The 24,743-nt window shown below is 48.7% G+C and overlaps 2 protein-coding genes across 6 annotated transcripts in view; both read right to left on the bottom strand.

Annotated features, from left to right (window-relative positions):
• Positions 1–1,454: 1,454 nt before the first annotated feature.
• On the bottom strand, positions 1,455–7,406 carry CRYBB3 (crystallin beta B3). 3 transcript variants are annotated; one of them, XM_085075682.1, is made up of 6 exons: positions 6,844–7,406; positions 4,070–4,149; positions 2,677–2,795; positions 2,463–2,595; positions 2,234–2,376; positions 1,455–1,721 (listed from the first exon to the last, which is right to left on the bottom strand). In XM_085075682.1, exons 2-6 carry the CDS (start codon positions 4,142–4,144, stop codon positions 1,556–1,558), a joined length of 636 nt encoding a protein of 211 aa, XP_084931808.1. In that variant the 5' UTR covers positions 4,145–4,149; positions 6,844–7,406; the 3' UTR covers positions 1,455–1,555. The 3 variants fall into 3 exon arrangements, with proteins under 3 accessions (XP_084931808.1, XP_084931809.1, XP_084931806.1); XM_085075683.1 differs by having other exon boundaries at positions 4,070–4,152; positions 4,871–7,392; XM_085075680.1 differs by lacking the exon at positions 6,844–7,406 and adding an exon at positions 4,870–5,007.
• Positions 7,407–7,514: 108 nt separating this feature from the next.
• KIAA1671 (KIAA1671 ortholog) overlaps positions 7,515–24,743 on the bottom strand; it is a 64,376-nt gene continuing 47,147 nt past the window's right edge. For 2 of the 3 annotated variants that reach the window (XM_085075677.1, XM_085075679.1), the window contains 7 exons: positions 16,899–17,017; positions 12,870–13,125; positions 11,264–11,438; positions 10,935–11,062; positions 10,614–10,747; positions 10,378–10,460; positions 7,515–9,939 (listed from right to left, as the gene is read on the bottom strand). In XM_085075677.1, coding sequence (XP_084931803.1) covers positions 10,382–10,460; positions 10,614–10,747; positions 10,935–11,062; positions 11,264–11,438; positions 12,870–13,125; positions 16,899–17,017 — 891 coding nt within the window. In that variant the 3' untranslated portion in view covers positions 7,515–9,939; positions 10,378–10,381. Of the gene's footprint in view, positions 9,940–10,377; positions 10,461–10,607; positions 10,748–10,934; positions 11,063–11,263; positions 11,439–12,869; positions 13,126–16,898; positions 17,018–24,743 lie in introns of those variants that run through there. The other variant, XM_085075675.1, reaches the window with a different exon arrangement.

The raw sequence follows: 24,743 nt of genomic DNA, 5'->3' as shown, positions 1-24,743 counted from the left end.
CAGCGCTGGCACTGTGCTGGCTGAGCCAGGAGGATGCTCAGAGCGGCAGAAAAGGGGGTTTCACAGTGAGGGGACACGGTGGGGGACACTGTGCAGCACCCACAGCCCACCTCACCCCACAGAGGAGCTAGATCTCTCCAGAGCTTGTCACCCCGGCAAGTGTCACCCACCCAAACAGACCCCAGACCTGCTCCCTCCTGCACACAGCACTTCCCGGGGGTCCCACAGGAGGTGATGGGCTGTAACTCCCCTCTGGGGTCACCTCTGCCACGTCCCCTGCCCCAGGTCAGCTGCACACAGGGTGTTGTCACCAGAGCCTGCCCTGGTAGTGACATGGGGGGGTCAGTCTGTCCCTGGGGGCTGCAGCTGCCCCAGCTCCTGGCAATGGGGTCTCCAGGGCCGGTGGGGACCAGGTGACAGCGCAGCTCTGCCAGGAACCCATCGGGCAGATCCGGGCAGGCCAGGGTGTGAGCAAGAATTTCCTGCATTCCCAGCCCTGGAGCCCTGCTCTCTTCCCTGCGCCTCCTGCTGCAGCCCCACAGAGGAACCCAGCATTGCCCTCCCCATCTCCTGAGTTAATCCAGTGGGGTCCTGAGCCCTGACCCTGTCCCAGGTCCCAGTGCACCCCTGCAGCACATCCCGTCCCCTTGGCACCCCAGCTAGGGCTGACACTGCTCAGCTCAGCTCCTGTGATTCCCTCCCTTGGCTCTGCTGGGCTGGAATTCACTCATCCCAGCCCCCCCTGGCCGTGGCAGCCCCATGGACTGTTCTGGAAGCAGCTTTTGCCACTCGGGGCCAGGCAATCGCCTGTCAGAGCCACCAACCCTCGCCCAGAGGAAAAATCTCGGGAGGAGTTGCTCAGGGTGGCCTTGAGCCCATCTCCCACCTCTGCCCCAGCCCTGTGGGTCCCCAAGCGTGGCCACAGTGCCCCTGTGGAAGGCTCAGTGCCCCAAACACCAGCACCCTTTGGCATCTCTCAACTCCCCACCTCCTCCACCAGAACAGCCCCCCGTGTCAGACCTCATCCCCCAGGAGAAACCACCCCAGGACTGCGGGAAACTTCCTTGGGGACAGCCTGGAGACCCTGCAGGGCGTTGGGGTTGGGGACAGCCATCCCACCAAGGGATAATCTCCCTTTGGAGCGCACGGGGCTTGGCACGACCCAGGGATGGCTCCGCACATCCCGCAGCCCCCCCGGCCCTCCCTGCCCTGGGCTGGCCGCCCGCCCTGGGAGCGAGCAGGAGATGCTGTGCAAAGGGACAGAGGCACTGGAAAAACCCTGACGCGGCACCACCGGGGGTTATTTTTGGAAAGCCGCAGCCTTTATGTAACGCTGCAAACACTGGCTCTTCCCCCTCCGCCCCGTGCTGGGCACAGCCACGTCCCCCTCCCTGTCCCCCCACCCCAAATCCACCACCCCTCCCCAGCCCAGGACCAGGCAGGCCCCGGCAGCCTCCAGCTCAGAGCTTTATTGAGGTTTTTGCACAAAAAACACCACGGTCACGGCAGCAGCCGGGGGACCCCGCGAGTGACCCCGGCGGGGATCCGGGGTCCCTCAGCTGTTCTCGAAGGAGCCCCGCTGGTGCCACTGCTGGTCCCTCACGCGGCGCACGGACTGGATGAGGGGCTGGTTGGCGTCCCACTCGTTCCAGTGCCGGTACTCGCCCTTCTCGAAGACGTGCTGGCGGCCCCGGTAGCCGGGGTACTCGTAGCCCACCCACCTGCGGGGACAGCGCTCAGCGGTGCCTACCCCACAGTGCCACATCCCCTGGGGCAGGGGCAGTGTCCCCGTCCCCGTCCCCATCCCCATCCCACACCGAGGCCAAGGCAGTGGCTGTGTGTCTCTGCCTGCCACAGCCAGGTGATGCTGCCCAGGGCCACTCCTGTGTCACCAAGTGCCACCGCACAGGCTGCAGCCGCAGAGCTGAGGTGGGAAATGCCGTATGGAGGAGGGGATGGAGCATCCATGGAGAAGGGACAACAGCTCCACTGCTGGGGTGGTGGGTTAGGGCAAGGAGGTGTCACACAGCCCCAGGGACACTGCCACGGTCCCCATTAGTCCCTGTGGGCTGGGGAGAAGGTGGCAGCAGGGAGGGAACAAGGGACATGGTGGGCAGCTCCAGCCCCACTGCAGTGGCTGTGCCAGGCGCCCCTGCCACCACCCTGGGGGAACCAACCACGGTGCCACAGACCGTTGGGGTGTCCCCGTGTGCCCCCAGTGTCCCATCCTTACGTTCCATTCAGGGCCTTGACGCTGGCCACGCGGTCCTGGAAGCCATGGGCCCACAGGCTGGGGACATCATCATCCACGATCTCCATCTTCCGCCCGGTGTACCCCACGTTCTCAAACAGGTGGATCTTGTGGTCGGCGCTGTCCTGGGGGAAAGGGTGGCTCAGGGGATGTCCCCAGCCCTGCAGTCCCCAGGCCTGTGGCACAGCCACCCCAGCACAGCCCTACTCACGATCTGGATGGGCCGGAGGGACATGAGGCTGTCGCTGCTGTGGCTGTTGGACCAGGAGTCCCAGCGGGGGTAGTCGCCCTTCTCCAGCACGAATTGCTCCCCAGCGTAGGCTTGGCGCTCGAAGCCCAGCCACCTGCAGGACCCTGGTGTCAGGGGATGCTGTCCCTGTCACCCCCCGGGGCTGCTCCATCCTCCCCATCCCATCTGGACTTACGGGCCAGCCTCCACCTGGATGGAGCCCACCTTCTCCATCTCCTTCTCGGTGATGTTGGGGAGCTCCTCTGTCAGCTCACACCTTTTGCCCTGGAAATTCTCCAGCTCGTAGATTGTGATCTAAGAAAGGAGAGGCACTGTCAGCCACCACAGCAGGGGAACACACCAGGAAATGGGAGCAGCAGTGGAGTGCAAGGCTGTGGCCATGTCCCTCCATGTCCCTCATCCTGGCCATGCTGTGCCAATGTCACTCCTCGCCCAGCACAGCCAGGTCCTGTCAGTGCTTCTGCCCCGACAGAATTCAGGGCTCAGCTCCAGCCAAGGGTGTTTGCTTGGTAAAGCACAGGCTGGAATCTCATCCATGACAGGCTGAAAACCAGCTCAACCAGCACTGGAAACGGAAGGTTTGGGCTAAGAGAATTCCAGAGCCATGGGCTGCCTCTCCCACCCCCAGCCTGGTCACTGCCTGTCCTTTTCTTATCACTGTTCTCTCCAGTTCCAATCATTCCCTTGGCCTGGCCTGGCACAAGCTCTCTATTCAGTGTTTCTTTTTAAGCCCTGCGAGATGCAGAGACCCCAGCACCTCTCCAGGCCCCCCTGCTCCCAGCAGAGCCTCGAGGCTGAGCTGCAGGATGGGTTAGAGCAGCCAGAGCACAGCACAGAGCAGGGCCCAGGGTGCCCAGCACCCACTTGGGGACCAGAAGGGACAGTGGGGTGACCAGACACCCCCTGGCACTATCCCAAAGGGGTCCCAGCTGCAACCCCAGAGCCTGGGACAAGGGCAGAGCTTTCTGCACACACCATATAATGGGGAGCTCAAGGGACAGAGGTGACACCCGGGTTCCTCAGGAACCAAAGCAATAACCAGCCCCAGCTCCTGGCACTCCTCTCTCTGCTCCCACCTGCAGCCTTCCCAGTCCAGGAGCAGCTTTGTGGGAGGCTCTGCAGCCACCACACCCTCTTCAGCCTATGATTTACCTCCAACAAACCTACAAGCTGAATCCAAACCTACAAACACTCCCAGGGAGCTTCAGTGCCTGGGCCAACAGCCAATCCTGCTGTGCCAGGATGCTTCACCTCCTGGGTTAAACCCCCGGGCAGCTGCACACCAGCCTGGCCAGCCAATGTCCTTGGCAGCCACACAGGCAGGGAGCAATGTCCTTCCTGCCAAGCAGCAGCAGCAGATCCTCAGCCCCAGCTGCTTCCCCAACCTGCAGCCCTGCTGGGCTCAGCACCAGAGCAGGGCCACCACCCACTGCTGCTGTGGGACAGCTGGAGGCCACCTCTGTCCCCAGAACCACCTGCAGAGCTGGCACTGGTTCCAGCCTGGCACATCCCACGGCATCACCCAGCATCCATCCCTAACCAGCTGCCCCCACTTGCCCCCAATATACCTTGTAGTTGCCACCTCGCTCGCCAGCACCCTCCCCAGTCGCCATCTGCTCAGGGGGACTTTGCTGCTCGGTCATTGTGCCTGGAAAACCCAAATCACAGGAGGTTAACACGGGAGGCACCAGGATCTACAGCTGGCAATAAAACACAAAGGATGAAGCTGGCATGGGAACAGGCAGAAGGGGTAACACAGATCCCGAGGCAGCTGCTGCAAATCCCCAGGGATGTCCAGGCTAGGAGCAAGGTCTGTTATCCATCCTCCTCTCCCTCCTGCTTGCAGGCCCTGCATTCTCACCCAGGCACCTGCAGGACTGAACCAAGCATGTCCCAAGAGCCACAGATCCCTCTGCTCTGGGCAGCTAGCCCAGTAGCCACTAAACTCCCATCTCACAGCCCGGCCTTTGTCTCCAGCAGGAATTTGTCAGCTTCCAGCTGCTGACATCTTTCCCCACAACATAAACCTGACACCTCTCCCTCGCTCCAGCATCCCAGGGGACACCAAACCCAGCAGCTGGAGCTGCTGCCGCCGCCTTGGCCGGGGGGATGGCGGTGAAAACCCCTTCCTCGCTCTCCAGGAACATCCACAAAACTCTGCTCAACCACTGGACCACGCCTTCCCCGGCCACGCCACGCCAGGGCTGACCAGGCGGTTAAGGGACGAATAAAAAAACTTTTGCTCAACGTCCTCAATCAAACCCCGCAGCTTCACTCCTCGCCACGCACGAGCCAAACCCTTCGCTCGACTCAGACACACAAAATTCCTCATGAAAGTCCCTTGCAGTCCCAGCAGTGCTGCTGCTACCTCTCTGTGTTGGTTCCGCTGTGCCGGGCGGCGCTGGAAGCCCCGCTATTTATGGGTGGCTTCTGAACAGACCAGCAGAATTGCCCGAGCGCTGATACAGCAGCTGCGTCCACGGAATTCCATCCATGAGATTTCATCTCAATAGCGCGGGGCTATGGAAACGTCATTCGGATTTCTCCCGGCTGTCCCTCGGACACGGGCCACTCGATTTACAGAAGATTAGCGTCGAAATTCACATCAGCACGTTCACGCTGCTTCTTGCCAGGTTCTCTGGAAAACTCTGCCATCAGCAGTTCACGGGAGGGTTGAGCCTGGAAACTGAGCGCAGCGCAAAGCAAAAACTGGGCAAAATATCCCCGTTGGTGTGGGCTCTGGTGCAAGGTGCGAGGCAGGGCCAGGTCGGCTCTGGGAGCAGCTCAGAATCTCCAGATTTGTGTTCTTGCTTTAATTCTGGCCTTTAGCAGGATGGTTCTCCATTGAGTCCCTTTTTTGTCTTTGCCCCCAGTCTGGCTCCCTCCATGGCATTTCCTGGGAACGCTGGGAACACATCCTGGGGTGTGTGAGGAGGGATTTATGGAGCCAAGTGCCTGGCTCATGGGTTTATCCATCCTCAAAGGCAAAGGATGATGCAAGGGGGGAGTGCAGCCTTTCCACACCAGGCACCAAACTGGGAGTGTTTCACTCTGCCTGACTCTCACTTCATCTTTGAGAGTTCCTTCAGACCCAAACCATCCTGATTCCTCAGGGAATTCTCTGTTCAGCTGCACATATTCCCATTTACTACGTCCTTCACAGGTTTTTCTATCTGCTCTGAGTGTGGCTCGTCTTGAAACCAAGAACAACCCACAAAACCTTTACTGAAATTGCCAGAGAAGCAAATCCCCTGGGCCAGGCTGGACAAACTGAATGGAAAAGGGTTGGAAACTTGTCCTATTATCTGAGTTAGAATGAGGCCCTTCATCCCCATCCTGTCCCCATCAGAGCCACCCCACGGGTGCCACAGCTCCAACAGGCACAGGCTGAGGAAGAATGATTCATTTATGTCCTACCAAACACAACATCTGTTCTCAACAGATTAGAAACACAGAATTTCTCATGCCAGTCCCTTCTTTCCCAGCATCCTCATTCACTGAGCTCTGCCATGGCTGCAGGGCTCTGGATCTGCCTCTCCCAGCTCTCCACACTGACAAGGCAATTCCAAAAACATGACAGAAGGGGCACTGGATCTCCTTGATGTCTCTCCCAAACAGACCTCAATTTCCTCTCACTGTTAGCCTCTTACATCCCTCTGAGAAATGACTGATAGAAAATATATATTTTTTGTTAATACCTGACAAAGCTAAACTGGAACTGTAATGGTAGAGTACAAAACACAGCAGCCAGAATATCTTTACTCCCTAGGAAACCGTGTAATACAAAATAGAGTATTTCTATCACACAATGTATTTATTGTGACACAGATTGACAGACTCTATAAGGCTACGTGGAGCAATATGAAAGTTTAATCTCTGCAACAGCTCCTTCAAAGCCAGGTTTGATACCCTTGTGTTTAATATGGAATGAGAAAAACCCCTTAACCACTGGACCTTGTCTCTCCTCTGCCAGTCCCAACAGAAGAACCAAAGTTATTTCAGATTATATTTCTGCAATACATTTATATTTGAGTGAACAGCACAGCCACAGAACAGAGCTCACCACCAGCTCAGGAAGGATTCTCACCCTCCACCCTCTCCACTCCCAGTGTGAGCAGAACCAGGCTTGGACTGTGCAGCCTCTGCCAGAACACCCCAAATCTCATCAAAGCTCCATGGAGGTGGTTTCACAATCACTGGATGTTTGGGTTGGAGAGGACCTCAAAGCTCATTCTGCCCCCCTCCCTTCCACTCTCCCAGGTTGCTCCAAGCCCCAGCCAACCTGACCCCAAACGCCTTCACCTCTTAAAAGTCCACTTTTAATTCCTTTTAAAGCAAATACCTGTTTTTCCTTCTCAGCACTGGGCTGAAGGGACAGATCCAACTCATTCCTCACTCGCCTGCAGCTGCTCTTGCACCAGTGTCCTTCAGGGAGGTGACCAGGTATGGTGACAGCTCTGTATTTCACTGCAATGGTTGGTTTTATCCTCAGAGCTGGCTTGGTGACAGCAGGGACAGCGTTGAGAACTCGCTCCAGAGGTTCTGTACCTGGATTCACCCTGTAGCAGCACCCCAGAACTCCCCACCTCCCCCTGAAACACACTATGCCTGCAGAAATTAGGGATTTGCCATTCCAAACCTTTTACAGGTCACACTTTGCAATCCCAAATCTGCCCCACGTGTGTTTCAGTTTGCCAATAACTCGTTTGCAAACACAGAACAGGGTGAAAAAAACTCCTGTGGGAGTGAAAAGGGGTTGGTGTGTGAGGAGTAAGTTCTATGGGAATTTGGAATGTCAAAGGCTGGAGAACTGAACATTGCTTTTTTCTCTGCAGGAAGTGATGAGGACTCCAATTGAAGATTCATGGATGTTAAAAAGGCACAAACAATTCTCCAATAAACAGCAGAAAAAAGCACGTGGCAACAAAAGTGAAAGCATAAAAAAAAATTCCAAGAAGCATTATTTGGAATTAAAATAGAATTATATAAAGTGTATTACAGTCTGTTCTATCATTTAAGAAGTAATAACATATTTATATATCTTTTATTACAGAGCGATAACTCGAAGAGAAGGAAGTCGATATTTAATCCATGTACAATATAAAGAAATAACAGAGCAGAAAAAAACACTTTCCCATTCAACAACATTCTAAAGATGCTTTTTAATTAGACATTTAAGCATTAAACATCTCTCAGTAGTAGGTTAAACTACTCAATACAGTAATTTCAGTGCATTGTCCAAGCAGACGTGGAAATGCAAACACATTCAAGGGCTTTGTGGAAACCTCGTGTCAATCCCCTCAGTTTCCTCAACACAAACAGTTACAGAATTTCTGGCCCAGACCAAGAACCAGGAAATCCTCCAACTGTTGGGAAAGCAACACTGTCACCTGTGGAAGTGGAAAAGCCAGCCTGTGTGAATGTTCCTGAGAGCAGGGAATTGCCTGATTTCTGGACATGGGTTAAAAACAAACCCCACTTGATGTGAGAACAGCCAAAATCCTCCTCACCTGCACGTGCTGCTCAGGCTGGCCCAGGTGAGTGTCACACATGGAAATATATCCCAAAAAACACACCAAGAATCGCCTTTCCCACCATCATCTAAAGGAGAGAGGAGGGAAATCTGTGCAAGGTTTAAAAAGGAGCTGGTTAATGGTGGTGGCTGCACTGACAAGGCCCATCTCATCTCCCAGCAGGAATTCTGGGCATCACTGCTCCCTGGGGAGCACAGGGGCTGCCAAACTAACAGTGGCAACAGGGCAGAGCAGCAAGGAAAAGACTTTCACATCACACAGACGTCTCCATCTCATCTCCAGGGAGCACAGGGAGCTGCTGACAGAATAAAATCCGGGAGCGAGAGATGTGCAGATGGGACTTGTCTCCTGCCATCCTGCTGCTATTTCCTGCAGGCTGGGACTGCAAATCCCCCCCTACCCAGTGACTCCTCCAGGAGAAGAATTGGCACATGGTTTTGGCAGCTCCAAGCCTGACAGGCAGCAGCCTGGGCAGGTCCCCACAGGAGCCACGCTCCTGAAATGCTGCTTGGGAAAAAGAGAATGGAAAAAAGGAGCTGAAGTGCTGGTGCTTTATGGTTTGTATGCAGAGGACCTCAGCAGGATGTGGGGAGTGCAGCCCAGGAGATCTGGAGGTGAGGAAAGCTCTTCACTCTCCTGCCAGGTGAGGAAAGCTCCACACTCTCCTTTCCCTCTTCCCTGTTTTCCTGATTGAGCGTGAGGAACACAATCACCTCCCTCCCTGGGCTATGCTTTTAAAGGTTACTGAAAGAGCACTTATCTGGGGCAAGAATCAAGTCTGTCTTCCATGGCTGTGGTGGTTTCAGAATGAGTGTTCAAAGACAGGGAATATCTGAGAATTAGGGAGATCCAAACACCCGTGTGGTCCAGGAGATTTCTACTCTGCTATCAGCACATCTTGCCAAAGGAAGGACAGGAAATCATCTGAGAAACTGAAGATCACATTTAGGTTATCCCACAAAAAATCAGCATAAAAATAAAAACTTAAACCTGGTATTTACAGATCGACAAATAAAAATATGAAGTGGGACTATCCAAACTGCTATTAAAGTGACATTCAACAATTAACTGGAACCCTGATATGAGTGTAACATCCTCCCTCTTCCCTTCCTTTTTTTGTTATAAAAACAGTATTTACATATTTTTACTTTTTTTTTTTTTTAAAGAGAACTGGTTGACATTATTGCTTGATCCTTTTTTAGGAAAGACATTCCAATGAAGCAATTATTCCACATGCTGACAAAACACAGAATATACCACTTCAAGAGTGACAAAAGTTAACATTTTGTTCATCTAAAAATTATCTCCATCTGCCAGGTCAGCAGATCACATGTAAATATAAGCCAATCAAAAATACATTTTACAAAAAATAATCAAGTTTCCTTTTTCAATATGGCAGTAAACATGATTTGTTCTTCCACTCTCACCTTCCACAAACTTCATTCTAAACAGGAGCTTACTATTTGTTCACAAAAAAAAAAAAAGATAAATTTTATTAAAATTATTATTTTCATAAACAAACACAAAGCCCAGCCAGACACATCTCCCAGAGGTCACACCTCAGTGCTGAACACCTACAGAGTCTGTTCCACAGCGAGGGGAGTTCCCTGGATCACTGCACTCCCAAATAGCTCCATTTTCCAAGACTTTCTGAAGTGCTGACCACAATCCAGGGGTTCTCCTGGCAGGCAGGTCTGAAGTGACATTGTCCCCCCAGCCTGACAGACACAGCTTTGTATTTGACTATGAATTGAAGCAGCTTTTCTCCACAAAACAGGAAGGCACCATGCACAGAGCAGTTGAGGCAGGAAGCAAACAGCAGCAACATGACATGGGGGTTTAGGTTCAGATGAGTTAAGGCTTCTGTTAAAACTTCTTTATCTTCTTCTAGTTAGAATCACTGTCTGGAAAGGAAAACAGAAGGAAGAGTGTGATATGGTCAGGCAGCTGGAATAGGAACCCACTAATTGTGTTTTCTGTTGCAGTGTCACCTTGGTGTTGTCTATTCAATGCATTAAATGCTCAAGAGCTGCCCAGAATTGTGCTGAAACCATAATAAGTGTTCAAACTGCATGCAAGCCTCACTTATCCAGCACCAGACACTCTCTGCTCACTGGAAGCACTGGGAAATCACAGCCCCAGCAGAGTGAGTGTTGTGAAAATCAAATTATGTGCAGAGAATCAGTGGAGCTGTGAGTGGGAGTGGAGAGGCACTGCCCTGCCTGGCACCCAACCCCTGACACCCCTGGTGCACAGGGCAGTGCTGCTGGGGCACAGTGGTGACAACATCAAAGAAAATGTGAGTTTGTCACTTGGCAAAGCCCCCCTTCCTACTCAAGTACCTTTTCAAACCTGATTCTCATAATGGCTCTGTCTCTTCTTTGATTTCAGATCCTTCAGCCACTGAGGAGACTTTTCTTCTGACCTAAGATATTAAAAAAAAAAATTCTCTTTATTCTCTCCTAATGAAAATTCCCGACAGAAACAACAAAAAAAAAGGAATCTACAACTTGCTGCACTATTTTTTCCTTCCACCAGAAAGAGCATTAGCCTCTTCCTGATGCTGGGATTCTCTCACCTGTCCTCCTTTTCCACACTGGAGGGCAGCACTCTGCTGCCGGGAGTGCCGAGCTGTGCTTTGGGGGATTTGAAGAGCTGAGCAGAGCTGATGTCACCAGAGCTCTCTGACTCTTGTCTTTTCCGCAGTTGGGCCTAAAAAGAAAAATTAAGAAAGAAGTAGTTTTAAGCCAGCATCCAGGCTTTTTTTTGGAATGCAGAACACATCACTCCAGATTTATGAAAACAAAATTCCCTCAAATTAGTGAGGGAATTCCTTATAAAGCACCTGCAGCTACTGAAGTGGTTTATCTCCCACCTGACAGGCTCTGCCTGAGCTCACCTTGAGGACAGAGTGATCCATCCCTGGGAACACAGGCAGTCTCTGGGATTGCACAGAAGACGACCTCGGAGTGTGCTGGATCTTGTCTTCCTCCTCAGAATCTTCCTGTTGCATAGTTTTCTTCTCTTCTAATTAATTGTTTAAAAAAAAAAAAACAAAGCAGAGGAGGAAACCATTAGCCAGCTTTTCATCTCTGCCTTGTTCGAGATCTCTTCCTGACCTCAAGTAGGAACGACTTTTTAAAAAATGCCATTTTTTAAAAATGCCATTTTACAAACCCCTGCCCTTGCACCCAGGCTGATCACAACCAGGTAGCTGAGAGGGGTTACCTGTGGAATCCTTGAACATCCAGCCATTATCTGGTTCTTCTGTCAAGGAAGATCTGCTCTCCTGGTCCAGCACTCTGCTCCTGCGCAGGGAGTGGGATGCAGGCGCTCGGCACCGCCGCTTCTTGCTCAGCTGCACCCGAGTCTTCAGAGCACTGGAGTCCAAAACTGCCGTGTGCTGGAGAAACACAGAGCTGGGAATGAACCCCACCTCCTCCACAGTGACTGCCCAACCCACTGGATTGTGTTAAACTGTTCAGTTTAATTAAAAAATATATATATAGAGAGAGTTTATGGCATGTCGTGGCTAACTGGGTGTAATCCTCTGATCTATCTCTTTCTGTGGATACCTGAGCTGCACAAATTATTGGCACTAAATTAATACACAAAATAACTGCAATAATCAGGAGTTTGGTTCCTAGAGTGTTTTATGAATACAGGCTTAGCTAGCTGAAGGAAAATCCCAAGACTGGGATCTAAAAAGAGCAACTACACAAAATTCCCTCATAGTGCAGAGCTGCAGCTTCCCTGCCAGCCACAAACACTTGAAGGCACTCACCAACAAGGACACTCCAAGTTTAGTGTCACAGTATTCAGAAACCTTCTGTGATCAGTCATTTCCAACACATCCAATAAGCAATAACATTTACACAGCAAAACATGGAGCTGTAATTTATTTACTTGCTTAGAGCAATTTGCTGTTATAGACTTGCCTGTAACCACCCAATATCCCTGAGCCTCCCCTTCTCCAGAAGATGTGGGTTTGCTCCTTTTCAAAAGATTTCAGGTCAGGAATAAACTGCTCATCACACAGCATTTGCCAGCTGCACTTGGAGCTGTTAATGTTTTACAGAGACACCTTTAGTGGCTCAGGGACAATACAAAACCTTCTGGAAGTGTTCAAACACCATGTGGATGTGGCACTTGGGGACATGGTGGTGGTGGCCTTGGCAGTGCTGGGGGAACAGTTGGACTTGATCTTATATGGCTTTTCCAAACTAAACAAAGTTCTTGCAGTACTAGATCTCATTAACTGTGTATGGCCAAAAATCCCTGGTCTTACATTAGCTGCAAGATTCTTCAGCATGAAAAAACCCTTTAAAATGCAACTGCAAGCTACTATGGAAAGAAACCAATTGTAAATAAGCAAAATATTAGTGAATGTCTTTATGGCCTTAAATCTGCATGGCTCACAGCACAGCAGCCACTGGCTGTTTGTGTTATTTAATTATGCTTCTAATATTCATAAACTGAAGTGACCAAGGCCAGGATGGATGAGGCTTGGAGCAACCTGGGATAGTGGAAGGTGTCCCTGCCCACGGCAGGGGGTTAAACTGAATGAGCTTTAAGGTCCTGGGGATTCCATAATTGATTATCCAAGGCCAGCAGCTTTATGCAATCTCTCAGAACCTAGAGACTACAGAGACTTAGAAAAATGCTGTAGTTTTGATCCTAAACTTCTCAGGCAGGAAAGCAAAACAATTAGTGTGGGAAAGGGCAGGGCAAAACTGTCTGCAAAGTTTCCAGAAGAAACTGCTTTGCAGGGATCAACTGAAGGAACACTACAGGTAATGCGGGAGAATTTCTATTTCCCATGATGGCAACTTACATCAATGAAGGAGAAATAACTGCTCTTGTCCTCAGGGAGTGTGTCACCTGGAGGAGGTAAATCAGTGCCATCAGTGGAGTCCATGTCCGTGCTGGAACGGTCCAGGCTGGTACTCCTTTGGTCTTTGGAGAAGTCATGGTGCTCAGCCAGGGAGGGTGGCTCTGTCTGCGAGGACAGCGAGGATGGGTGGCTGCCTGGGGGCTGTTTTCGTGCTGACACCACCTCATTTTCCAGGGAAGGGGATTCTCCCACAAAGCTGCAAGTAGAGCAAACGGAATCTGTGAGAGTTTGGGGTGAACAAATACCTGCAAGGTCAGGCTGGATCACACATGGGCAGCAGGAGTTGAATAAAGGTGGAACAGAATACCAAGGGCAGCAGGAACCAGCACCAGGGTGTGGATCTCTTCCACTGGGTTCACAGTGGGTTGGGGATTTGGAGTGAATTCCAGCCAGCCAGAGAAAGATTTTTCCCTTCAGGAATGCTGGAGCTACAGAGAGCTGGGCACCAGGTGGCACCCTAAGGCAGAGCTCCATGGGCAGAGCTTTCTGTGCCTCGAGAAGGAGGGTGGCAGCACTTGAACCCAGTGCTGGGATGCTCCTCTTCCTCCCTTGGCCCAGACTGACAGCAATGAGCAGGACTCAAAGCTGTACACGGTGTGCCTTTGTCATATAGGCTGCAGTATTCCTTGAAGCAGCAGGAAGAATCTACTGTCAGTAAAAACTGGGCTGTCTGGTTTTTAATTCCCAGTTTGAAAAAAATCAAAACCTAAAGGATTCAGTTCTGATTTTTCTTCTCCTCTTTAGAGTAGTCTTTTGTCACTAAGCACCATTTCTCGGGCATGTATCTAGGACAACTGTTCTAAACCTAAAAAACCACCTATATACCAATATACACACATATTTTAAACAACAAACCTTAGTATTTGGTACTACAATCCCAGGAGAAAAACCACTCAGGAGTTTACTGCTGGATAACAGCATTCCATCAGCACCAGCACATGGTACAATATCCAGTCTGGCAGAGCAGACACTGCCCAGAGGGTTTCCAGCACACGAGCAGAGAGAATGCTGCTTCCCTCCCTCACCAGTGGGCCCCAGGATAATTAAGAATGGCACTAATGAGCTCTGGGGGAAGTTTTTGTCTAGGATTTTTGCTTCAAATGACATTTGGTATCTGCAGCATTAGGCTTTAGAGCCAGTGCAGTATGGAAGAATGGAGAGGGGAGAGACAATCTGCAGGACCTTTCATGGAAATTCAAGTGTGTGTTGAAAGGATCCTGTTTGGTTTGCACATCTCCAAAAAGCCTCTTCCCTGCTTCATCATCCCAGGGCTGCAGCTGACATAATTGAGCTTTTTCAAACTGAAATATTTGAGAGCAAGACGTGACAGAAATCCAGCTGAATTTGCACTATTGGTTCCTCATTCACAAACCTTCCCAGTGGATTTTCCTTTGGAGTTGCTGCACAATTACAGCTCCATACACCAAACCCCTGTGGCACAGCTCATCCCCAAACGTGGGAAGGATGCCTGGAGTCCAAACCCTGTTATGCACAGAGGATTCTTTCCAGTGAACAGCAAATTAGGGGGGAAATTCCCTTCAGAAAAATGAAATTGAACATGAATTTTCAGTTCTCATTACTGAGGTATATCATGCACCTCTTTCAATTACTTCATTAAGGTTTCAGGGGTTGTGAGCATATCCATGAGCTGCCCCTGATGTTCCACAGGTGCATTTACAGACACTTCTCAGAGAAATCCTCCTTCATGTGGAGCACACAAACCCAGCAGGATGGTTATCACAATGGGCAATAAACTGATAGCAATCTTCAACTGTAATAAAATTTAATTAGTTTTAGTAAGACAGTGCATAGAGGCAATAAAGGTGTTGCTTCAGCCTGTGGAATGAGGAGTCAGAGCTGTATGGATCCACCACCTAAAAGCAATTCCTTTCCTGTAAAAACCAGTAATTTTCCTTATGAAGACTGCCCTAATCTAAAAGAGTTTTCTGCAATGCCAAATTGGAAAAGCTTAGTAAAGCACTTTAAAAAAAATAGAATCTTTTAGATAAACTCAGAATAATCCAATTAATGCCTCCAGATTGGAGGAGATGGCTTCATCTCTGTCCATCCCAAGGAATTACTGGCCAAAGCTCACTGGAACCAGCCCAGAGGAACTCCTTACACTAAATCCAGCAGCGACTCAGTTCTAGAAGAAAATGCTCCTTCCTTCACCTTCCAAAAGCTCGTCTAGGAAAAGGACTGTGTTCATCCTGTTGCCATGCAGTTATGACTTTTTATATCAAAATTCCCTTCCTCTCCCAGAGGAGTGGTGCAGTCACCATCCCTGGAAGCATTCAAATGCCAAGCAGAGGTGGCACTGGGCCATATGGATTAGTGGCCACAGTGGGATTCAGGTGAAGTTTGGACTTAGTGATCTTGGAGGGCTTTTCCAACCTTCAGGACTCTGATTCCATGAAGATGAGGTCATTCAAAGAAACACTAATGAAACACTCCAAAAATAATCCCTCTATGGCTCCAATACTGGGAAATGCCCCAGACTGGAGGTTCCCCCAGCGCAGCAGGAGGCTTGTGACACCGTTTGGTCCCTGCAGGATGTGACACCACAGGGCTGGCAGGGGAAATGCTCTGAGGGAAGTGAGCCAGGCCAAACAGGAAAACTGAACCATCAACATCTCCTGCGAGTTCCTGCCTCCAGCTGGGGTGAGGAGGAGGCACCAAAGGCAGAGTCCTGCTCAGAACACCCACAGCAATGTGAGGACAACGTCTGCACTGCTCCTGGCAGGGACTTCACACAAAATGAACTGCGAGCAAAATGTACGTTCAATATATTCCAGGAAGGCTTCCATTATTTAAAAGTGCATTAATCTCATTTCTCTTCAAGTGCCTGAATTAATATACCAGTAATTCCCCTGCAATGAGCTGTAAGTCAAAATAAAGCAGAGCAATGGGGTGGCAAAATGCTGAAGAGTCTCTATGCTGTCACCATTACACTGTAAAAAAAGAAAAACCTAAACATTTCTTGCAGTGCAAACAAAATTCTGGCACTGAGTTCAATCCTTCAGTGAACCAGAATGTTTAGGTGGAGCTGTTCTAAGAGGGATGGATGGATTGAAATAACTCCAGTGCTGTCTGCTCCGAAGCTGAGACAAGCACCTTTGTTAAGAAACTGATCTCAGAAATGTCTGTACCATCCTGGAATCCAAGTTAATTTTACAGCAGCCTGGCTGTCACTGTTGGCATTCACTCGGCTGCTGAACCTCGAGCTGGTCGTTACCCTGACTTCATAAGCAATAGAATATTTATAACCCACAGTTCTCAAGTGCAGAACACACCAAACATAATTGGCATGAATGTCTGCTGTAAGATCCCAACAAATATAGCATTAAAAAACAGATAAAATGCTATTTTCATACCACACTGAGCAGACAGGACATGGGTTCAGGGTAGATCAAGCTGTAATTTACACAACAGGTGTGAACTATAAAAAACCTCACACTTTGCCGCTCTAGCCTTATTTCACTAAATCATTTTAAGAACAGCAAAGCATCAGCAATACTCTGTTTCGCTCAAGTGACATTCCATTTCATCCTCCACTTCACCACTAATAAAACACTTAAGAGCCTGAGATGAGTCTGAGATGTGGATATGGAGAGATGCACCCTGTGTCATCCCACCTGGGACCCAGGGTCTGTTCCAAAATCCCCTGTTGAAGAAGGATTTTGCCATTCTGCTGTTCCACAGAGATTCTGCCATTCAGCCCACCTGGTAGTATTATTCAGGCCGTTAAAGGAATGACAACAGCAGAAAAACAGATTTATAAACAAAGAAAACTAATAAAAATGTCCAAGAATTGGGCTTGGAGCAACCTGGTCTAGTGGAAGTTGTCCCATGGCCGAAGGCTAGAACAAGATGATTTCCAAGGTCCTTCCAGCACAAACCACTCTGGGATTGTGTGATTCCCCCATTTCCCCTCACCCCTGAGCAGAGCAAAGCCCTGCTGGCCCTCACCTGTCCCCGCTGTGCCGCTGCTCGTTCCAGGTGCCATACTGGCTGTCGGGCTCCTGCACCAGAGTGTCTGTGTCCTTCGCCCCCGGCGGCTGTCTGGAGAAGCATTGCCTCAGCTGGTCCTGCAAAGAAACCTTCTGTCAGTCCTGCAGCCCCTGGCTGAGGGATTAACAGGTTTGATTGGCAATAAGGGGTTGGAATCAGTTCAATGTGGTCAACTGAGAATGAATTTAAACACAGAGGATGCTGTGAACTCAGAACAACAGTGCTCTGTACAATAATTCTCTGCACAATTCTCTATGCAATAATTACAGTAATTGTTTTCCTGGGTAAATAATGGACTCTAAAGGCTGGAGCTGATGCCCTAGTTTCAGTAACTCCATGCTGCTTTAATATTGCTCTTATCTCAGGTTGCACAGAACTTCTCAAAGCACCGATGTAACCACAAGGAATTCTGCTGGGAATGACATTTCATCTCCTCAAGCACAGCAGGCAAACATCAACTCCACTGCTCTTTTCCTTGGTTTAATAAAAAGATCCTTTTTTATTTTTTTTTTCGAGCTTTCCTTGGAAGACATTCAAACCAAAACACATAAATAAATAAATAAACACAGGGCCAGACACAAAAAGCCTTCTACAAACTGATATAACATCCAAACCCAACCCAGGACAGACCACAGTGGGTTTGCTTTGTTCTACTCTGACCTCTCCTTTCCTGCCTGTTTTTATTTCATGGATCTGCTGCTTTCCTAAGAAAAGAATGAATCCCAGGACCTCCCCTTTCCAGGGAGAGAAGTGGGTCAGTGCTGGCACCCCAGATTTGCAGCACACCAATGTCAACACAGCCCTGCAGTTGTGCTGAGTTACTCAGGGAGCTTCAAGAGTTCCTGAAATCCTGCACTGGGGGCAGATAATTAACTCTTGGTCCCTTTCACCTTCATTACCCCGAACAAATACAAGCATGGCTTTCAGCTCCAGATCAGCTTTGCTTATCAAGATTTTATCTGACAGCAAATTACATGGTTTTCCACCTGCCCTTGGAAAAACCCAAGGATTTTTCTCTCTCCCCTGCCTCAGACCCACCAAGCAGAACACATTACTAGGACTAGAACACATCTCTTTCTCTTCAGGCAGCACACAAAAAGTAACGATAATTAAGAAATCCCATATTTAATATGTAGAATTCCTTCATACTGTTGGGGGGAGAAAGAAAGATTGCATGTTTTCTTGTTTCCTTAATTTTGAACACCTAAAGAATGCTGCCTTAAGACTGTAAAACCATTAAGGATAATTCACCAGTGCTGATACTTGGCTATTGAAGAAGTCCCTCAACACTTCCAGCTCTCATAACCAGTTTTTATTTCCCAGGGGCCACAGCCACTCTCCAGACTCATCATGCTCTTTGCTGACAAAGTGTTTGTTTTAATTCAGAAAGAAACCACAAAAGGCTCCACCATTTATTCCAACTATCACCACACACCTCAAAGTTAAAGACCAAGTTCAATTCTGTTTGTAACACTCAAGTAAAACAGGTTCAGTTTGAGTTACATGGAACAGACGTTTCCTGCTTTTCATATTCCAGACATCCCTGCAGCCCCAGAATTCACTGGTTTTTACACTTTGTGCAATCACAGGATTGTCAAGGCTGGAAAAAAACCTCCAAAAGATCGAGTCCAACCTATCCTATATAGATATCTAAATACAGATATGTACAGGAATGCCTGGAGGCGAGTTAAGCTTTTACATTTCCCAGCCCATGCCAGGTACAAGATTCCAAACGCCAGCCAGGCACACGCTGCTTCCAACATGGGAGCTAGTCTGCTATTTCCTAGAAACCACAGGGCATCTCCTCCTGCTTAGCTTGGCTGTGTGTTTTCCCTTCCACAAATTCCCTCTGCAGCTTCCAAATCCCACGATTTGCTCCAAGGACCTTTGGCCAGTGGCTGCACTTTTAGGAAAAGCACTAAAAAATACCAGGGATTCTTCTCATTTCCCTCCCAGCTGTGCAGGCTCATTCAGGGTTTTTTTCCCCCACCTTTATGCTTATTAGGAATTCTTTTCAATCCCAATCTCCCATCACAAGTTACCCCACTCTTACCATCAATTTGTACATTATTTTCCACTGGTTATGACTGAAGCCCATTACCTCTAACGCATAGAGCATTTTATTTCCCATCACTCGCACCGTTTCTACTAGAAATTGGACTAAAAAGCTTAGGAAAGGGAACAGGAGTAGCAGAAAAGCAAGTTTTGTCCCGTTGCAGTGGGGAGGTCTTGTTTACACAGTGCTGAGTTATCAGGGCAGTGGGGGCTGTACAGGAGGGGTGTGGAAAGCCCAGATAACAACGACTCAGCAGCCACAGTGGTGAAGTTTAGATGCAAAGACACCACTCATGGAATTCTTAACAACATTTTACACTGCAGACAAACTGATCTGCGTGTATTCCTCAGTTTCAGGCAATGCTTGACTTGATGTTAATAATTCCTGAATTTGAGAGGTGGTTTTATAGCCAGAATGACACCCTTAACAGAGTTATTCTCTGTGCCAAACCCAAAACAAGCCTGAAAAAGAAATAAAATTACTGCTTCCGAAGACATTGTGAAGTTAAGTTCAATACAACAAAGTCTAAATGTGAGGAATAAAACCCTCCAAACTCTAGGAAACCGAAGAGTTCACTAGGTTCTGAAGACTTTGTTATATTCAGAATCATTATTTCATTTTGCTTCTGGAGGAAGCAAATTGAACTTATTTCAAGACGACCGTGTCCTTCCCTAAGAGGCCCTTTCAACATGTACTATTTAAGGTGCCAAATGATTAACTGGGAAAAATAAACCTAGTTCTCTAGGTACCAAGCACAAAAATAAGGAGTGGGAAGAGGAGCTGATCCTCTCCTTGGCTGCTGGAGGAGGTGTTGGCTGGGGGCACCGAGGGTGGCACAGAAAAGCAATTTATAGCCTGTGCAGCAGCTCGGAGGAGAGGGGGTGCTGAGGAAGGAAGTGACAACAAACCAGGAAGATTTTCCTTGCCAGAAGGTGATTATTAGCAAGAATGAGGAGTTTTAGCTCTTCTTTTGAAGATCTGTTTTCTGTCATTGTCACCACACTCCTGAAAGACTCATGGCAATCAACACATGAAGCCAGGCCAGGTACAGCCATTTCCTCCATAAACAGAATATTCAGGAAACTGGAAAACCAATCATTCCAAAAGGAAAAGCAGTAAAGAGGGGTCTGGTGTCTTTTTAGCACACAAACCCAAAATAGGACTTTTCTAATTTATAATGACAGAAAAATCTCCCAAATCAAATAAAACCCACACCCGATCCAGGTTTCAAACGCTGTAATTCTCTAAGCTTTGATCTTTATCTTCCCACTTCTTACACCAGGAGCCCGGAAAAAAAAATCTACTTAATATTTCTATAAAATAAAGCAGCTGAGCTGTGTCCTGCTTTGCCTCTGGTTCTTCTTCTGAAACGAGCCATTATGATTATGCCTCTTTCAGTCCTCCCTTGGAATTAAGCTGGGCTTGGCTATAGTCCAGAGCTGATTACTCCTGCAATTTCCCATTCCCAAAAACGATGCACACACAACGTTGGCCCCACCAGCCCCAAAATTACCCCTAACTCTGGGTCCCTGCAGGTGTTTATGTGCAAAACCCTCCTGCACTGACGGGAAATGAAGACCTGGCACAGGAGGAACAGCAGCTCCGAGAGATCTCCTGAGTCAGAAGCTGCACAGACAGTTTCAAAAATATCTTTGTTTGCCAAGGAGCCTGAGACATCAGCCAGCCAAAGTGACAGCCCACAGCTTGAGTGTGAACGTTCAGAGCTGAATTCCACTGGCATGGATTGGATATGAAGAGGAACTGCACAATGGAAGGAAGTTTTGACCATCTGCCTTGGTAATACACAACTCAGGGGGAAAATGGTGCTGATTTCTTGAAAAGGGTTTTGGGTTTCTTTTTTATGTTTTTCTCTCTCCTTATTTTCATTTAAAAAGTAAAAAATGTGGTCAAATTGCCCCTTTAGTGTGACAGTACATTTTAGCAGAGCTCACAGGTCCTTACAAATAAAAAAAAAAGTATTCCAGCTGTTCCCCTGCAGCATGCCAGGAAGACATCCACAGACCTCCACCTATTCATATTTTATGATACTATTTTCTAGTTGACTCTGCTTTGAACAGGATGCTGGGCTCAATGACCTCCAGAAGTCCTTTATAACTTAAATTATTCTACAATTATTCGAAGGATTCTCTGGACTATTGCTAAGAGCTGAACTATATATTTTGGAGCACAAACAGAATTATCAGAACATAACATCAGACTGAAACCAACCAACACTAAAAAACTCACCACAATAAGAGGGTCTGTGGGTCACAGATTTTAATTTGGAAGTACCCAAATGCCAATACAGCAAGTGGGAAGAGGATCCCAGGGTTTCCATCTGTACTTACTATCCATCCAATGAACGCTGCCCATAAGGAATAAGTCATGGCTCCAGCTCCTGGTAATTCCCAGTAATCAGGTGGGATTCAGACTGGTGAGATCAGCCAACTCCACGTTTTTAATTGCTGAACAGAGTCAGTGCTCCAGGGAACGTCCCAGGCTGAGGCAGCACCTTCTGCCCCCACCCTCCCTTCCCTGCTGCAGCTGCAGATAAAGAGTTCCAGGAACTGCCCAGCTTCTCCCTGAGCTCAGGGATGAGTTACAGACTTCCAGCACGAGGGAAAGCTCCCCAGCCCTCCCAAACAGCCTCAAACAGGGCAGCTCTGCACCATCCCTGGAGACCAGCCCCGAGAGCAGAGACAGAATTCATGGAATGAACCCATCTCAGAACCTCCAGGTCTTTACACCACGACACAGCCACCTCCAGGGTGGTCAGCAGGTAAGGAGAAGGCAGTGGGAGGCTGTGGTGTCTTCTCAAGAGGAACATCCCTCTGGGGGGTGTCCAGGTCTGGGGTCTCAGCACAGGAAGGACATGGAGTGAGTCCAGAGGAGGCTGTGAAGATGAGTAGCTCTCCCATAAAGAAAGGCTGAGAACAGGGGCTGCTCAGCCTAGAGAAGAGAAGGCTCTGAGGAGACCTTACTGTGGCATTTCAGTATCTGAAAGGGCTCCAAGAGAGCTGGGGAGGGACTTTGGACAAGGGGGAATGGCTTCCCACTGACAGAAAGTAAGTTTAGATTAATGTTAGGAAGAAATCCTTCCCTGTGAGGGTGCTGAGGGCCTGGCACAGGGTGCCCAGAGAAGCTGTGGCTGCCCCATCCCTGGAAATGTCCAAGACCAGGTTGGATGGGACTTGGAGCAGCCTGGGCTAGAGGAAGGTGTCCCTGCCCATGGTAGGGGGTGCAATGGGATGATCTTTAAGGTCCCTTCCAAACCAGACCATCCCACAATCCCGCTGGCCCTGGTGAATCCTGGGCTGGGGAGGACAAGCTGGTTTAATGTGGAAAAGTGGAGCTGCTACTGAATGCACAAGCAACGCCTGGAGAAACACACGTGTGCCCCATGTGACTGCAAGCACTCACACAACACATTTAGCTCTCTTAGATCCTAAGGAGCTCCACTGCTCTGCTCAAAAATCCTTTAAATAATGGATGTTTCCCTCTCCCATGGGCAGTGGAGTACGTTCCAGTCCCACAGTACGAAGCATCTCATAAACGCCATCAGCCCCGACAGCCTCCCTGTTGCTATGCAACCCTGGGCTGCTTCTCCATATGTGTTTTCCCTGCCTCTTCCACAGGGATACGATAGCCAACCACCAATTACATCCCTGATGCTAAAGCCTGACAGCATTTCCCTTACGAAACACGGGTTGTTTTTAGAGGGTGACTGGTCTAATTCTCTACCTTTTCATTGCTTCCCCTTTGATTCAGAGATCTGAATCCCAACCCTTTCTCCTTGGAAAGGCACAGCCAAAAAAATGCAGCAAAGCAGATGTATCAAAGGGGCTCCAAGAGAGCTGGGGAGGGACTTTGGACAAGGACATGGAGGGGAATGGTTTTAAACTGGCACAGGGCAGGTTTAGATTAGATATTAGGATGAAATTCTTCCCTGTGAGGGTGGTGAAGCCCTGGCACAGGCTGCAGCATCAAAGGGAGACCCAAAGTCTGCCCAGCATCGATTCTGGCCACAACAGAGAATGTGGTCAGATTAATGCAGATGAAGTTGGTTTTGCCAAGGATCTGCTTACGATCATGCAGTGACATCAGCTCCCTGCTCCTGCAGTGACTCCTGGTGCTGTTATCCTCCTCATTCCACTCAGAGACATTTGAGAGTTTGGTGTTTTTTCTACCCTGCAAATGGAGCTGCTCTGCCCCGCTGTGAACACTCACCACACTGAGGTCAGGTGGGTCAGGGCAAGGCTGAAGATGGAGCAGAGGTTGACTCGATGTGCAAAAAGCAGACGAGAAACCAAATTCTAAATTTAAGCCCTGCTAAGGCTGAGTGAGCCACGACAGCACTTCCTCTGAGAGGTGGGAACATACAACACCACAGCACAGCAGAGGCACTAGCTGGGAACATCTTTAAAACCTCTCCTACATCACCAAATTAAATTTCCTTTTCAGCCTCAGGCAGTGAAGCTGATGAAAATTGAAGCCCCAAGAAAGCCAAGGCAGCAGGAAGGAGCCAGAGGCTCCATCAGGAAGATCCTGAGCAGCAACAGGGAATCCAGGCTCTCTCCCCAGGGCACGTGTAACTCCCATCAGTGTTAATAAAACCTGGCACTGAGCGTGGAACAGGATCCCTCGACTTCAACACTGCAAGAGGCACAAGCCAGAACAAGGCAATTTCATCCTGGGATGCCAAGGAGGGAATAGATTTGCTTTTTTTGAAAAGCTGCATAGTTGAAATCAACACCTCCCACTCGAAATGCTGCATTTCACAGCTCTTCTGCACAGCTAACGTCTCTCCACATGAGACACAAGCTAAACTTCAAACAAACATTCCTGGGAGAAAGTGCTCGTTAGCTTCGAGCCTGGAATTAAAGATGTACTGAAAGTGATAGGATTTCCTGACAACAAGTGAATAACAAACACACTCATTTCAACACACAGCTCCAACAGCTCAGAAGATGTTTCAGGAGACAGCAGACAAAACACACAGACAGTCACCCTCCCCACAGTGAACACCAGGAGTGTTTCCCAAATTATCACATTGTTACCAAATTTCATTTAAAATGGATTGTCAGGATAGGGAGGCTGTGAGGCCCTGGCACAGGGTGCCCAGAGCTGTGGCTGCTCCATCCCTGGAAGTGTCCAAGGCCTGGCTAGAGCAATCTGGGAAGTTTTTGTATAATACCATTTATTTCCCCTGAAAGCTATCACTCAGAGCTTAAAAAAAAAAAACCAAAACAAAACAGCCAGGTGGATGAGTACAAAACATCAGCTCTAAATCTATTTATGCTGGTTTTTTCCTGTTTAAGGGCATGGTAAAGATCAACTCCTTGCAGTCAGTTTAAGTGAAATCACAGAGTAAAGTCATTTAAATAATTCCTGTCAAAAGAACGAGAACAACAAAGGCAGCCACCAAATGCCCATCACTATGGGTTTCTGGCCCAGATTTATCTGCCAGCTACGTTCATGGCCTGTTAAACCAAAGAGAAGTTATTAAAGAATGAAAAAGCAGGAACTGTTTCAGCACTGGCCCTTGTATCTTCATTAATTAAACTGAACAGCTTCACTCCTCCCCCAACCCCCAAACGAGACAAACAACTCATTTTTAAAGCCTGCTTGCTGCAAACTTGCTTCCCCCTACCCGAACAGCTCCACGGGAATTTAAAGAGAAAATTTAATGATTAAAATTCCATTTACTGATAGTAGCAAAAAAATTATTTTTGAGAACAATTCCTTGT

This window comes from Lichenostomus cassidix, chromosome 15 (assembly GCF_008360975.1).
Source record: "Lichenostomus cassidix isolate B80296 chromosome 15, HeHo_3.0, whole genome shotgun sequence".
In the NCBI taxonomy this organism is placed as follows: Eukaryota; Metazoa; Chordata; class Aves; order Passeriformes; family Meliphagidae; genus Lichenostomus; species Lichenostomus cassidix.
This window is presented reverse-complemented; position numbering and strand designations above follow the sequence as displayed.

What these genes read in the sequence shown, in the direction of transcription:
- CRYBB3 (XM_085075683.1), bottom strand. Translation starts at nt 5,006, where the DNA reads ATGAAATCTCATGGATGGAATTCCGTGGACGCAGCTGCTGTATCAGCG. An exon ending in AGCGAGGTGGCAACTACAAG is followed by an intron (nt 2,796 to 4,069) that starts GTATATTGGGGG and finishes CTCCTTTCTTAG; the next exon opens with ATCACAATCTACGAGCTGGA. An exon ending in GTCAAGGCCCTGAATGGAAC is followed by an intron (nt 1,722 to 2,233) that starts GTAAGGATGGGA and finishes CTGTCCCCGCAG; the next exon opens with GTGGGTGGGCTACGAGTACC.